The 16,569-nt window shown below is 41.2% G+C and overlaps 1 protein-coding gene across 1 annotated transcript; it reads left to right on the forward strand.

The window, feature by feature from the left end:
• Positions 1–3,077: 3,077 nt before the first annotated feature.
• Positions 3,078–16,316, forward strand: TBP (TATA-box binding protein). The gene is made up of 8 exons (XM_055536230.1): positions 3,078–3,477; positions 6,603–6,816; positions 8,585–8,958; positions 10,980–11,067; positions 12,439–12,530; positions 13,202–13,369; positions 14,868–14,962; positions 15,646–16,316. Exons 2-8 carry the CDS (start codon positions 6,763–6,765, stop codon positions 15,723–15,725), a joined length of 951 nt encoding a protein of 316 aa, XP_055392205.1. The 5' UTR covers positions 3,078–3,477; positions 6,603–6,762; the 3' UTR covers positions 15,726–16,316.
• Positions 16,317–16,569: the final 253 nt, after the last annotated feature.

Below are 16,569 nucleotides of genomic sequence, written 5' to 3' on the forward strand. Positions count from 1 at the left end.
CATCTGCATATATGAGGTTGTTGATATTTTTCCAGGAAATCTTGATTCCAGCTTGAGGTTCATCCAGCCACACATTTTGGATGATGTACTCTGCATATAAGTTAAATAAGCAGGGTGACAGTGTACGGCCTTGATGTACTCCTTTCCCAATTTTGAACCCGTCCATTGTTCTATGTCTGGTTCTGTTGCTTCTTGACCTGCATACAAGTTTCTCAGGTGATAGATAAGCTGGTCTGGTATTCCCATTTCTTTAAGAATTTTCCATTGTTTGTTGTGATCCACACAGTCAAAGGCTTTAGTGAAGTCAATGAAGCAGAAGTAGATGTTTTCCTGGAATTCCCTTGCTTTCTCTATGATCCAATGGATTTGGGCAATTTGATCTCTGGTACCTCTGCCTTTTCTAAATCCAACTTGTACATCTGGAAGTTCTTGGTTCATGTACTGCCCTTATTTGATTTAATACCGTCTATTAATCTGTACACATGTTTACATACTTCTTTATATGAATATCATATTTTACAATTTAAAAATGTTAATAAAGCAAGCAAACCTTTGACTAATATAGAATGGACTGTTTGATATATACATGCAATTCTGGAAGCAGAAAAAGATTTTTGAAAAGTACTTTTTAAATTAAAACTTTTCCTATACTTTACTGTAAAAGGTAAAAGAAAGGGTTTTCTTTGATGGTTATGGACAGAGAAGTATTGTATTTATTCGGGTACTGTCCTGGATACAAAAATTCTGTAAAATCTTTCCTATCCTTAAGGAGGACCCAACCTCATTGATTATGTGAAGTACAAAGGAAGCAAGCTAACAAGCATTACAACCTGTGATTATGCCTAAATGAACCATAGGATATTAGAGATACCAAAGGAACATTTCATGCAAAGATGGGCATAATAAAGGACAGAAATGCCATGGACCTAACAGAAGCAGAAGATATTAAGAAAAGGTGGCAAGAATACACAGAAGAACTATACAAAAAAGATCTTTATGACTCAGGTAACCACAATGGTGTGATCACTCACCTAGAGCCAGACATCCTGGAAGGTGAAGTCAACTGAGTCTTAGGAAGCGTCACTACAGACAAAGCTAGTGGAGGTGATGGAATTCCAGTTGAGCTATTTCAAGTCCTAAAAGATGCTGCTGTGAAAGTGATGCACTCAGTATGCCAGCAAATTAGGAAAACTCGGCAGTGGCCACAGGACTGGAAAAGGCAGTTTTCATTCCAATCGCAAGGAAAGGCAATGCCAAAGAGTGTTCAAACTACCGCACAATTGCACTCATCTCACATGCTAGCAAAGTAATGCTCAAAATTCTCCAAGCCAGGCTTCAACAGTACTTGAACTGAGAACTTCCAGATGTTCAAGCTAGATTTAGAAAAGGCAAAGGAACCAGAGATCAAATTCCCAACATCCATTGGATCATTGAAAAAGCAAGAAAGTTCCAGAAAAACATCTATTTCTACTTTATTGACTAGGCCAAAGCCTTTGACTGTGTGGATCACAACAAACTGTGGAAAATTCTTAAAGAGATAGGAATAGCAGACCAACTTACCTGGCTCCTGAGAAATCTGTATGCAGGCCAAGAAGCAACAGTTAGAATCGGACATGGAACAATGAACTGGTTCCAAATAGGGAAAGCAGTATGTCAGGACTGTATGTTGTCACCCTGCTTATTTAACTTATGTGCAGAGTACATCACGTGAAATGCCGGGCTGGATGAAGCACAAGCTGGAATCAAGATTGCTGGGAGAAATATCAATAGCCTCAGATATACAGATAACACCACCCTTATGGCAGAAAGTGCAGAGGGACTGAAGAGCCTCTTGATGAAAGTGAAAGAGGAGAGTGAAAAAGCTGGCTTAAAACTCAGCATTCAAAAAACTTAAGATAATGGCATCTGGTCCCATCACTTCATGGCAAATATGTGGGGAAACAGTGGAAACAGTGAGACTTTATTTTCTTAGGCTCCAAAATTACTGCAGATGGTGACTGCAGCCATGAAATTAAAAGATGTTTGCTCCTTGGAAGAAAAGCTATGATTAACCTAGGCAGTGTATTAAAAAGCAGAGACATTACTTTGCCAACAAAGGTCTGTCTAGTCAAAGCTATGGTTTTTCCAGTAGTCATGTATAGAGAAGGCAGTGGCAACCCACTCCAGTACTCTTGCCTGGAAAATCCCATGGACGGAGGAGCCTGGTAGGCTGCAATCCATGGGGTCCCGAAGAGTCAGACACGACTGAGCGACTTCACTTTCACTTTTCACTTTCATGCACTGGAGAAGGAAATGGCAACCCACTCCAGTGTTCTTGCCTGGAGAATCCCAGGGACGGGGGAGCCTGGTGGGCTGCCGTCTATGGGGTCGCACAAAGTCAGACACGACTGAAGTGACTTAGCAGCAGCAGCAGCAGCAGCAGCATGTATGGATGTGAGAATTGGACTATAAAGAAAGCTGAGCACCAAAGAATTGATGCTTTTGAACTGTGGTGTTGGAGAAGACTCTTGAGAGTCCCTTGGAATGCAAGGAGATCAAACCAGTCCATCCTAAAGGAAATCAGTCCTGAATAGTCATTGGAAGGACTGATGCTCTAGCTCCAATCCTTTGGCCACCTGATGGGAAGAACTGACTCACTGGAAAAGACCCTGATGCTGGGAAAGACGGAAGGCAGGAGTACCGGAAGATAGAGGATTAGATGGTTGAATGGCATCACCGACTCGATGGACATGAGTTTGAGCAAGCTCTGAGAGTTGGTGATGGACAGGAAAGCCTGGCGTGCTGCAGTCCATGGAGTCACAAAGAGTCTAACACGACTGAACAACTGAACTGAACCATAGGAGAGGTCCTCTGGGGTCCAACTTTACCTATAGTTCTTGTGACAAATGTGAAAAGACTTCATAAGATGGCAGCAGGCTATCTGTTTATTTATTTATTTATTTTCAATCATTCCACATGTTTGAGAATAGCTAACACCGCTTACCGCGCGCCAGGCACTGTTCATGCATTTCCTTAATTCTTCTCACATTGTTCTAAGAGGACAAGCGGTATTCCCATTCCATCCTATACATGAAGAAACTGAGATGGAGCGGTCTGGTAACTTGCTCAACATCACACCGCTAGTTTAAACAGTCAATATTTAAAAATCAATGTCTTGTCTACATCCAGCAGCGACCAATCAACATATTTTGGTAGGGTGGCTTCTCCCGGAAGCCAGAAGCGCTCCGCCCCGCCTCTTGTTTCTCTAAAGTCGAGTATCCAAGGGAGTCAGAGGAAGTCACACGGCGCTCACACTTACACGGCCGGCGCCCCCCGCGGGCAGCTAGCTAAAGCCGAGGTGGAACTGGCGGAAGTGACGTTATCAACGCGCGCCCGGAGTCCTGTGGGATCGGGAAGGGTCGCCGTGGCGGGCGCCTGGGCCGCTGGGTGCTGAACTTCGTTTTCTCCGACCGGTAGTCGTCTCTGCAGTGACTCCAGGTAACCACCCTGTTAGCTTCTCTCTGAGAATTACTGCAGAGCGGTCACTGCAACGACTCCCTGGGGGTGGTGGAGCGGAGGGGCGCGGAATGGATCCGGAGACCGCGGGGGCCGTTCCTCTGGCTCGCGCTGCCGCCCCTTCGGCCTGTCCCGGCCGTGGCTCCCGCCCGGCGCCCTCAGCGGTGGTTCGAGAGCAGCTTCCCTGTACGAGCGCTGGCGCCGGGTGCTGGTGGGGCCTGAGGCAGCACAGTTCCGCTCATCCAGAACTCTGCCATCCCTTAATTCTCTTTATTGAAAGGTATATTCACCCTGGCCTGTGCCCACCTGTCTTGCTACCAACAGGGGTAGTTTTATAATAAAGTTGCGCCTGAGACTTTTTAACGTTTTGTCAGAGGCCGGAGACTTCAGGCACGTTGGGGCATAGTACACAAATACAAAGGTGTCCTTGTCTAGGCCCTGGACGGTGTGGTTTTTGCATGTAATACTCTAGGTAGGCGTCTCTGAAAAGATTATTCTTGATTGAGGTACGCAGACACGAGGAGACTAGGCAGAATTTATTGATTCTTTTCCCTTATCAGTGATTATCTCCCCAAAATATCAAATTTGACGCGTCAGTTACCAAAAGATGAGGAGATGCTGCAAACGACTCTTTTCTGAGGATAAATTAGTGCAGTAATAACTGTGCGGTTTTAAGGACACGGGAGGAAAGATGGTCAGTACCATCACTTCGAGTTAGAGATGAGCTCTAAACAGTGATAACATTAGGCCTCAACTACTTCCTCAGATTTTTTCTCTAGACTTAGTTTGCAGAACGGGGTCAGGAGCCACCAGTTTCTGGATCAATCTGTTCGTATAAATGAGTGGTTTCAATCCTGCCCTCATTGTCTCTTGCCTCAACCATAGCAGTGACTCTTAAACTGAACTTCCAGCCTCCAGTTTTGTCTCTTAGAGTTCATTCATACTCTCGCTACAGTAGATCTACTCATGGTGCACTTCAAAACCTTGTCACTGCTTGTATTGCTTATGTAATATACATTTGCTGTCTCATCCCCTGCAGGAACAGTCCATGCAGTCATGCTTGGTTTGTTGCTTGCATGCTGTTTCAATTTTTGTCTCTTTGTGCTTAACCTTTCTTCTGCCTGAAATGCTGAGTGTAAATTCCTACTCACCTTGCTAGAACCGAGTTAGATGGTCCTTGCTTTATAAACACACTCTTCTGAACCCTTGACAGTTCACATTGCCTTCTTTTCTCTAGCATGTATGCATTCATTTGGGGCCTCCCGGGTGGCTCAGTAGTAAGGAATCCACCTGCAGTTGCAGGAGACACCAGTTCGATCCCTGGGTTGGGAAGATCCTCTGGAGAAGGAAGTGGCAACCCAGTCCAGTATTCTTGCCTGGAAGATCCCACGGGCAGAGAAGCTTGGTGGACTATATAGTCCATGTGGTTGCAAAAGAGTCAGACATGACCTAGCTACTAAACAAAAGCATACATTCATTCATCATCAACATGTTATATGTCAGACACTGTACTAAGTATAGAGATTACAAGGACATATATTCCTGGTTTCTTCACTCAAGGGGCTTAGCATAGTGTGTGTCCGCTATTATAGCACTGAGGTTTTGCAGTGATTATTTGCATATCCTATACGAATTGAACTCTTTGATGCCAGGGACTATATATATATATCCTCTTAATTTTTATATTTGCAGCACTCTGTTGTTGTAATAGATTAACAGTGTCCAAAAGAGCATAATTTTCTTACATGTCTGTTTTCGGAAGCAGCTTTCTCAGTGTTTGGTCTGCTTTCCCCTGATGGGTATGTAGGATATATAGTCTTCGGAGTCCTTTGTCCTTTCAGAATCACTGCCAGGTTCTGAGTGCTTTTTTATACAAGTACGAGCTTGAGGTACATGCGCATCTTTGACATATAATTTGTAACTTTAAGATCTATATGTTCTGTGTGAGAAAACCTTACTAGATGGGTAACATTTAAACTGAAATCTAATAGTAATAGCTGACATTTATCCTGTGCTTACTGTGTTATAACTGGATGCAGTTCTTAAGGTATTAATCAGTCCTGTTTGAATCAGTCGGTTCTCATAGCAACCTTGAGTACAGGAGTCCATATGAACTAAACTGAATAAAAGGTCTTTCATTAGTCACTCAGTTCTTTAACCTAAAAGTAATTTCAAATGTGTAGCCAGTAAAGAGATGATTTAAGGAAAGCCAGGTACGGGCATTGGAGAAGGCAATGGCACCCCACTCCAGTACCCTTGCCTGGAAAATCCCATGGATGGAGGAGCCTGGTAGGCTGCAGTCCATGGGGTCGCTAAGAGCTGGACATGACTGAGTGACTTCATTTTCACTTTTCACTTTTATGCATTGGAGAAGGAAATGGCAACCTACTCCAGTGTTCTTGCCTGGAGAATCCCAGGGACTGGGGAGCCTGGTGGGCTGCCGTCTCTGGGGTCGCACAGAGTCGGACACGACCGAAGCGACTTAGCAGCAGCAGCAGCAGCGACAGCAGCAGCAGGTACAGGCATATTGGTATTTGTGTGCTCTGAAGAGGTAAAGTGTTACATATATAAAAATATGATGTCTTATTTTTATGTCTGTACAGCTTCTATCACAGTATGTTATTTATTTAAGGTAGTTTCTCAATAAATGATCATGCCAAAGTGTATTGGATACAATTCAAAATTTATTAAACTTAATGCCCGAGACATTATAGAGGATAGAAAACTGAATGAAATATTTAAAAACTTTAGTACCGTGTATACAGTGCATAATAAATATTTCTACTCAGATATGACAGTTTCCTTAGGAATTCATTTTCCTTGGATATTTTTTCCCAAAAGTTTTGAATGCTGTAAACATTCAAAACTTAACATTTAACATTATAAGACTATAAATTGAACACATAAAAAAACAATTTTTGTCCTGTTGACTCTTTTGCATGCAGTCATGAAAAACATGGAAGGAGTAAGAGTTCAGCTTTGTAAGGTGAAAAGGAAATGGATTCCAGAGTAGCTTGATTGGGTTTTTAAATTTGTTTTTTGTATAACCGTGAAACTGATTTATAAGGCTGTATAGTTTACCTGTATTCTTACATTAAACTTCACAGCTTTTCAAAGCAGCACCACTGTTTCCTGGTGTGCACGAAGATAACCCACAGAGCCGAGGAAGTCTCCAAGAATAGTGTGCTGGGGATGCTCTAGGAAAAGACTGAATGCTGAGGCAATTTCCAGTCCAGAGGTTTTTGATTTGCCAAGAAGGTGAACGTCATGGATCAGAACAACAGCCTCCCACCGTATGCCCAGGGCCTGGCCTCCCCTCAGGTAATGCAGCTGGAGGGAGGGTGCATATAGGACAGGACCTGCATTGTTAGAGATACTGTAAAAGGGAATGAAGGGAATTAATTCATCTATTGTTGAAAATGGACTTATGTTTTTTTAAGTCTTCTTTATTTCATTGATAATTTCCTTCAGATTTTTAATAGGCATGATAATGTTTGGGAAGTTTGGAAGCTAAAATATATATTTGTCTATAAGACTTAATCTTTTGATAAACACTTATGAAAGTGGTCTGAGTGATTATAGAGTGTTTGATTTCATAAGTAACCTAATTATTTTCTAGCTTTATCTTTTCCTTTTTATGTTTAAATTTCCAAATAACATATCTGCTTTTAAAATTTTTAAATAACTTCTGTTTAAAAATACCCATTTTAAGTGTGTGTTTTGATAAGTGTATGCACCTTTGAAAGTTCTGAAACATTTCAGTTAGCCTAAGAATCCCTCTCTGCCCCTTTATAGTTACTCCCCTAGGCCCAGGCAACGGCTGATCCACTTTCCAGACGTAGAGATAGTTTTGTCTGTGCTAGAATATCGTGCAGGTGGCATCATACCAGTCAGTATGTGCTTTTTGTGTGTCTGTCATCTTAGCCCAGCGTAATGTTTGCATATATCAGCAAATTCCTTTTTATTGCCAAGTGGCCCTCTTGTGTGGATGTACCACAGTTTGCTTTCCAGTTGCTGACATTAGGGCTGTTTCTAGGTTGAAGCAATTATGAATAAAGGTGCCAGTACTCTTGCCTGGAAACTTCCATGGACGGAGGAGCCTGGTAGGCTGCAGTCAATGGGATCACTAAGAGTCGGACACGACTGAGCGACTTCACTTTCACTTTTCACTTTCATGCATTGGAGAAGGAAATGGCAACCCACTCCAGTGTTCTTGCCTGGAGAATCCCAGGGACGGGGGAGCCTGGTGGGCTGCTGTCTATGGGGTCGCACAGAGTCGGACACGACTGAAGCGACTTAGCAGCAGCAGCAGCTGTATGTGTATATTCTTCATGTCTGCTATGTTTTTATTTCTCTTGGGTAGATACTTAGGAATGGGATTGCTGGGTCATTGTGTAAGTGTGTGTTTAACTTTATAAGAAAGTACCCTGCATGTTCTCAAGTCCTACCAGCAGCGTGTGAGAGTTCTCGTTGCTCCACACCCTCACCAGCACTTCTGTTTTCACTTGATTCTAAATGTAAAAGCGTTTTCCTGTTGACTTACGATCTTGAGCATGTTATCAACTGCTTATTAACTGTTTTTGTATCTTCATTTGTAAAATGTCCTTCACATCTTTTGCCCATTTTTTTATTGGTCTGTTTGTTCATCATTTATTGCATTTTGATTGTTCTTTATTCTGCATACAAGTTCTTTCTCAGATGTATGTATGGTAGATGTTTTCTCCTAATCTGTGGCTTAATTTTTAATTTTCTTAATGGTATCTTTCAAAGAATGGAAATTCTCAATTTTTTCAAAGTCTTAGACCATTATTATTCTCTAGAGTCTAAAGGGTTAAGCATCTTCCTAAATTCTCCCGTGTTGTTCGTTGAATTTCACACTTAGGTCTACTTCTACATCCTAAGCTCTTACCTACTATGCTGCTATGCTGCAGTGAAGAAGAAAGTGATGTGTGTGAGATGACGGCTTAGTAGCCCCATTTGTTCTCGGATGGTGCCTGTCTTTGCACATCTCACTTGCAGTTCTACCAGCCGAGTTCTGCAGACATTTGACACCAGCCAATCTAACCCATTGTTCTCTAACTGTCCACAGGGTGCCATGACTCCTGGAATCCCTATCTTTAGTCCAATGATGCCTTACGGCACAGGACTGACTCCACAGCCTATCCAGAACACCAACAGTCTGTCTATTCTGGAGGAGCAGCAACGGCAGCAGCAGCAGCAGCAACAGCAGCAGCAGCAGCAGCAGCAGCAGCAGGCGGCAGTGGCAGCCGTCCAGCAGTCGACGTCCCAGCAGGCAACCCAGGGGCCCTCGGGCCAGACACCACAGCTCTTCCACTCACAGACTCTTACGACTGCACCCTTGCCGGGCACCACTCCCTTGTATCCCTCCCCCATGACCCCCATGACCCCCATCACCCCTGCCACGCCAGCCTCAGAGAGCTCCGGGATCGTGCCGCAGCTGCAGTGAGTTCTTCTTGTGTGTCCTGTCCCTGCCCTGGAGGGACCCCTCTGCAACTGCGCTGCTGTTCTTTGTTCTCAGATGGATTGATTTATTTGTGTGGTATTAATGGTGATTATGCATCAAAACTTGCTTTATCTTACTTGAGAAAGGGAAGGAAAGCTGTCTTAGTGAGTCAGTGACCCCAGTAAAGGTCTCTCATAACATCTTCAGAAATTTGGTAGCTGTGCTTATATGCTTGGGCCAGTGAAGTCCAGTTTGGATTGCATTATTGTTGTCGACATTTCGCTGTAGCTGATTAACCAGATCAAGCCTTATATAGTCTCCCTTCCTTGTGGTACTATAAGTCTTTGGAAAGATTAATTGCAAAGTCACAGAATCATTATCGTTCATAGTGGTTCTTGTTTTTCTTCATTGTTTATTATAAGGGCTGCATATAAATCTTTGAAGAGTTGTGTCCTTCCCACAAGCTGAGGATGGCTGTTCTTGCCCTAAATGGATTTTTCTACCTATGTGAAGTGGGTCCTGTATATAATAGAAAAGGGGTAGGGGGACAGGTAGGGAAAATTGCTCCTCCCTGAAAAACAGATATCCTCATATCTGTCAGTAAGAATTATGTAGCTTTTGCCATTAGGAAGCTTATAACCACATGAAGGGTTATTTGTAATAAATACATCACCCAGTTTTCATGCAAGTCATTCCTAATCATTTTTAGAACTAAGTAATGTTTAATCATGGATCATGACTGTTACACAGAGACCTAAATCTTGCCCTGGGTGTTTGTTTGATCTGAAACTATTAAAGAAAACAAAATAATTTTAATGATTTTAGAAAGATAAGCACTTATTAGTTCATCTTTGTAAATACCATATGCTGTTGTCTTGCACAGTTACCTGGCTCCTATGCCCATTTCAGTTTGCACCTTTGGTTTAAATTGTAATTTATACCCAGTTCAGATGGGTGTTTATTTCTTGCCAGCACCTTAATATTTCTGGTATTCCACAAAGCATCCCCCAAAATTCACAGAACTGTGGAAATTAAATAACATACTTTTAAACAGCCAATGGATCAGAGATCACAGGGGCAGTTAGAAAATAGTTAAGTCAGATGAAAATTAAAGTACTGTATAGGGCTTCCCGAGTGAGGCTAGTAGTATAAAGAATTGCCTGCCAATGCAAGAGGCACAAGAGATGTGGTTGGATCCCTGGGTCAGGAAGATCCTCTGGAGTAAGAAATGTAACCCACTTCAGTATTCTTGGTTGGAAAATTCCATGGGCAGAGAAGCCTGATAGACTTAATGGAAGCCTGATGGAGCACAAAACATATTTGGGATGCAGCAAATATGGTACTAAGGATGAAATTTATAGCTGTAAATGATCACATTAAAAAATAAGGAATATTTCAAAGCAATAACATTACAACTAGAAAAAGAGCAAACTAAACCAAAAGCTGTAAAAGGGAGTTTTTGTCTCCCCCCTGCCATGCTGTGGGGCGCAGGCGCCTCAGCACAGTTATGGAGGTGCAGCTCCAGAATACCAGTTGCTCCCTGACATCAGGGGGAGCAGAGGGCAGGGTGGGGGGGCCCCTCAAAGAGAGGAGAAGAGAAAGAAAGTTAAAAGAGTTCATTGGACCTACATAATAAATATTGATGTTTGGTTTTCTTGATCTACTGAGAGTTAGTTCATTGGAGGAAAAAGGTTTCCTTCCTTTGTCAGAGATGATTGAATTTTTGTTTCTCCAAGATACTTAATTTGAAAGAAGTGAGAAAGTCATACCTCAGTTAGGAGCCATGCATATACAGAGCAGTATCTTCATCTGAAGACGCAATACTAATAGTTATTACTTCATAGTGTATTGTAAGTACTAAGTGAGGTTATCTATGTATTATGTTGGCGTGGTGTTTGGTACTTGTTAACACCTAATGTCAGCAATTAAAACATTTGTTTAATTTAAAAAATTAGGAAAGATTGTGTTTTTTAGATAATTAACAGTAAATAATCATGTTTTCTTTTCAAATTTCTTACAGAAATATTGTATCTACAGTGAATCTTGGTTGTAAACTTGACCTAAAGACCATTGCACTTCGTGCCCGAAATGCTGAATATAATCCCAAGGTCAGAACAATTGTATCAAATAATAGTGATAACAGAATTTTCTTCCACAGGTCTTTAGATTAAAAAGAATAAGTTGTGTTTAAGTTTGTCGACACCAACAAAAGAAGAATTTAAAGCAAAATACGTAGCGTTTTTGTTAAATAACTGCCAAGTAAGAGAGTGCAAGAATATAGCAGTCCACAGGATAAAGTTTAATATACTTATTGTAAGGGGATCATGTAAAGTTACTGAACAAAATATGTAGTGTGATCCCATTTATGTTTTGAAAACTATAGAATAGAATGCCCGGCTACTTGGAATTTACTTCAAAATAATACAATTGGAGAATTGGGAAAGGGGCATATGAATGAGACAAGATTAGCCAAAAACTAGTAATTGTTAAAGTTGGATAATAAGTACAAGGAAGTTTAATATATTTTTATACCTTTGTATAACTGCCAAGTTTTTTTTTTATATAATAAAAAGATTAAGAAGAAAATACCTACAAATTTTCAGATTTTAAGATAGCAACCTAATGCATAGGGCAAATCCGTATGAGTGTAGCATTATAAGAATTAACCTTTTGTCTATCATAATTTTTTTAAGTTGAATACATAATTTTACATATTTTTTTTCCTAATGAAATGATAGTAGTTATCCAACCAGTAAAACTGGTTAAAGGAATTTAGGAAATGTGAAAAACTATAGAAGGAATTTAGAAAATGCAAAATAATTAGACATTTCCTGGGACTTGTATAAACTAGAATAAATGCTAGCGTTTTTACATGGTGGTAAAATTAGAAGGAAGACAGACTGTAGATTTTAAATTAAAATTGTTAAAGCTATCTAACTTGTCAGAGTCATCCTCATTAGAAATATGTGAAGTTTTTGTGTGTAATTAGGTAGCAGATATTACATTTTTAGAGAGGCCATTGCATTTATATAAATGCCAATATATCAGTGCAGTTTCAAAAAGTCTACAGGAACAGGGAGGTCACTTCACTGTGTGTTGATACGCTTGTAATCTGATATAGTCCTTCTGGAGGTGGAAAGGTTTGTAAGTTGATTTGCCTAAAAAATCATTAATAGAACAGAAAATGGACAGTTAAAGTTTTGCAAATACCATTTATCTTCAGTTGTTGGGGTGTGCGTGACAGAATACACACATCTCGGCCCAGCTGCCTCTGTCGTCACAGTTTACGTGTTTGTTTCCTATGCAAAAGCATGTGTGCCACGTGGCGATGGAAGGGAGTCCTGTAGGGAACACACGACAGGTGTCGTGACTGTCTCAGTACCAGGTCCTTCTCGTTATTTGGGATGCTCTTGTTGTTGTGTAGTTCTCCTGAAGGAAGTCAGCGTCTGACCCATTAACTGTTGTCTCGGCTGTTGTAGCGTTTTGCTGCTGTAATCATGAGAATACGAGAGCCCCGCACCACTGCACTGATATTCAGTTCTGGGAAGATGGTGTGCACAGGAGCCAAGAGGTGGGTTCAAAGGAGTTCATTGTCCTGGTCTGCATGTTACAGAGAGATGGCTGTGTCATGGTATCTAGATGTTAGGCTACTACTTATATACAATTACAGTGTTATTTTTGTTTTCGTATTAAAGTAGTTGATTCTCATCACCTTAGACAGTGGTGGCTTCATTTTCTTAAAAATAGGCATTAGTTTAGGATGTGTGTTCCAACCTGATTTCTGTATAACTCAGCATGTGTGCGTGCCAGACTTCTGTCATTCGTGACCCTGCACTTGAGAGCCTTTTGTCAACAATGATGTTACTGCTTTTGTTACATAAGTCATATTTTATCCAACAAGTAAGTTCTAGGAATGGATAAAGAAAGACATGACATAAAAGAGGAATTAGTGTATGCATTCTTTGAGTTTAAATCTCATCAGTATTTTCCTATCAAAATGACGCTTGTTGGTTTTTATCTCAGTAGCAGTTTGTGGGCTTAAATACAGCAATATTAATGATAATGGTGATGCTGATATTATACTTCATATCCATGAAATCTGGGGCTATTAATAATTTGGTGAATTGAAAGGTATTCATTTGGTAGGCCTACAGTTTTCTGTCAAGGATGTGGGGAAGTTTCTCATCTAAATAATTGTGTTAGCTGACTTTGAGTATGAATAGCTCATTTTTTCTTTCCTAGTGAAGAACAGTCTAGACTAGCAGCAAGAAAATACGCCAGAGTTGTACAGAAACTGGGTTTTCCAGCTAAGTTCTTGGACTTCAAGATTCAGAACATGGTGGGGAGCTGTGATGTGAAGTTCCCTATAAGGTTAGAAGGCCTTGTGCTTACCCACCAACAGTTCAGTAGGTAAGTCTGAAATACATGGTGGTTGCTTTTGTCAACAATTTTAATTTATAATCTATTTAAACATTGTTCATGATAAGCAGAATAATTAGTTCAGTTCAGTTCAGTCACTCAGTCGTGTCCGACTTTTTGCGACCCCATGAATCGCAGCACGCCAGGCCTCCCTGTCCATCACCAACTCCCGGAGTTCACTCAGACTCATGTCCATTGAGTGGGTGATGCCATCCAGCCATCTCATCCTCTGTCGTCCCCTTTTCTTCCTGCCCCCAATCCCTCCCAGCATCAGAGTCTTTCCCAATGAATAATTAGTATGTAAGAACAAATGATATACTGATAGGTATATTTATTGTTGAAGTGTCTTCCTGATTTCTTTGGTAATACCTACTATTCTCACCAGCCTCCTACCTCTCTATCTTCTAACTCAGTGACACCCAGAACTCCCCTTTACTGGCATGAAATTGATTCCCTTCTGTATGTTTCATCATTTTATTGCTCAATAAATAATTTTAAATGAATAAATAAAACCCACAACCTCTTGTATCAATTTTTCCCCCAGTTGTTTGAGTCTTTTGTTCTCCTTCCTGAAGAAGACTTCAAAGGCAGGTGGTCCCTGATCACCTCTCACAGCTTTTCTGCTCACAGCAGGCCCACGGCTTATCATGCCCCTCTTGCACCAGGACCCTTGCACGTCCCACTTTTATCCCTGGCACACTCTTTTGTTACTTTTTACCTAAGAAACTCCCACTGGCATTTCATGTATCCATCCCAGCATCTCCCTTCCCCAGAGAAGCCTGCCTTGAATTTTCCAGTAACTTAAACGCTGTCATACATCCTATTTTCAATCTGAAAAAGTGAGATTACTAGAACAAAACTACACCAATAGTGCATTTAGTCAGATAACTGGCACCCCACTCCAGTCCTCTTGCCTGGAAAATCACATGGACGGAGGAGCCTGGTAGGCTGCAGTCCATGGGGTCGCACAGAGTCGGACACGACTGAGCAACTTAGCAGCAGCAGCAGCATACCAATAGTGCATTTAGTCAGATAACACGGGGCAAGGTTCAGTCTCCAACCAGTCTCTTTGCTGTCACTTTGGTTAAATTGCCTGAGCAAGCGTAGCAGCTAGAAGATACTTCACTTTAAGGAGATGAGATGTGAATGATTAGAAAATAAACTGTGTGACTGGCAGATCTTATAGATGGATAATTACTGGGCTCTTTTAAGTTGATATAAACTTGTCCAGAATGAAACTTGATAAAGATCAGAGACTATGGAACATATTTATAAAACTCTTGTTCTTATGTCAGGAAATCCAGATTCATTAGAAACAGAGTTAGTTGGTCTTCAGGTGCTGGTGACAGGTCAGCCTCACTGGCTGCAGAGCTGGGCTTCACCTCATTATTCTGTGGCTAACCCAGTGCTTTCCCTTGTTCAGGTCCTCATTTTTTCTAAAGGCATGACCAGCTGTTAATTTAAACTGTTTTTGCTATTTTCCTTCTAGTTATGAGCCAGAGTTATTTCCTGGTTTAATCTACAGAATGATCAAACCGAGAATTGTTCTCCTTATTTTTGTTTCTGGAAAAGTTGTATTAACAGGTAAGTTGTAACAGAAAGTAGTGGTTGAAGTTTTGAAAGGGTCGAGAATGGCATTTTCTCAGTACTTAGAAGAAATATCACAGTGTTGGGACAGTTAACTAGTGACTTGCAGAGGAGCTTTGCCCCTTTTCTCTCTTCCCCAACACTGATGGGAAACATCCACCAGAGGCGGTGAGCTGAGGAAAGTCAGATCACAGACTTGCTGATTGAAGCATCACCTTGGCGGGGAGGGGTGGAGGTGAGCATTACATTGCATAATAGATGGTGTTTTAAGTTGGGTACCATTGTCTAAAACTTTGGTTTTCCTCAGCATTATCATTCTGCCTCAACAAAGGAAGATTCAAAAGAGCTTGGTTGAAAGCGGCAGTTGAGAGAGTAAGACTCCATCACTCTCAACCGCTGCCCTGCTGGGCTCTGCCCTTTTGCAGAGACCAACAGCTGTCACATGGGCAGACTGTAGGCATGGAAGGTGGCGTCATCTGTGTTGTTGCTTTGGTAATTTTTTTTTTAAAGCCAAATTAAGAAAATACCACTTTAAAAACAAAAATATGATTTTGACAAGGGATTCCATTGTTAATGTTTTAATCCCTGCATCTGTCTTACTGGATATGGAGAGAATTATGCTTTTGTGGTTTTGTGAAGAAATGCCATTTAAGACTTTTCTACTCCACTTGTCTTCGTAGGTGCTAAAGTCAGAGCAGAAATTTATGAAGCCTTTGAGAACATCTACCCTATTCTGAAGGGTTTCAGGAAGACAACGTAATGGCTGCTGTGTTCTCCTGCCTCCCTCACCCCCCCCTTTTTTTTAAACCAATCAGTTTTTGTACACTCAGTGGTGTTGTGGACGGCCCCACGTGGTAGAGGATGGGCGTCTGGTTGTAGGGTGCGGCACCAGGTGAAGCTTTCTTCCACGCGTACCCCCATGGGGTGCCGGAAGGGGTGTTGTTTCTGCACAGAGAACACCGGAGCGTCACTGTAAGTGGCTCAAACTGTGCTGCTACACGGGCAGTGCTGCCTGTTATTTATATTTAGATTTTAAACACTTACTGCTGTTGACAAGTTGGTTTAAGGGACAAAACTAAGTGTTAAAGCCACCTCAACAATTGATTGGACTTTGTTTAATTTCTTCCCCATAAACCACAGTTTTTATATTTCTACCAGAAAAGTAAAACTCTTTTTTAAAAAGTGTTGTTTTCTAATTTGTAACTCCTGAGGGTTATTTTTGTGCCAGACACATTCCGCCTTTTCAGTATTGCAGGACAGAATAGAAATGTATTAATGAAAACAAATGGCTGTACATATTTTTCTTCCTTCAGAGTACTCTGTACAATAAATGCTGTTTATAAAAGTCTTAGATTGATGTTGTAAATGAAACTTTGTAAGATTCATGTGATCATACTGTTAAAAAATTGTATTTTAGATATAATGCCTGAAACCATTTTAGTGTGTTTGCTTGCTTGCTTCAATCAACATTTCATTGGCGCAATGAAAATGGCAGAACTGTGAAAATGTACAGTTGCTCACAAAACGTGTTTATTACATCCCATATACTGAGCACCTTCTATTTCCCACATACCTTAATTCTCACAAAACCTGTAATCAGGTTT

Source organism: Bubalus kerabau, chromosome 9 (assembly GCF_029407905.1).
Source record: "Bubalus kerabau isolate K-KA32 ecotype Philippines breed swamp buffalo chromosome 9, PCC_UOA_SB_1v2, whole genome shotgun sequence".
Classification (NCBI taxonomy): Eukaryota; Metazoa; Chordata; class Mammalia; order Artiodactyla; family Bovidae; genus Bubalus; species Bubalus kerabau.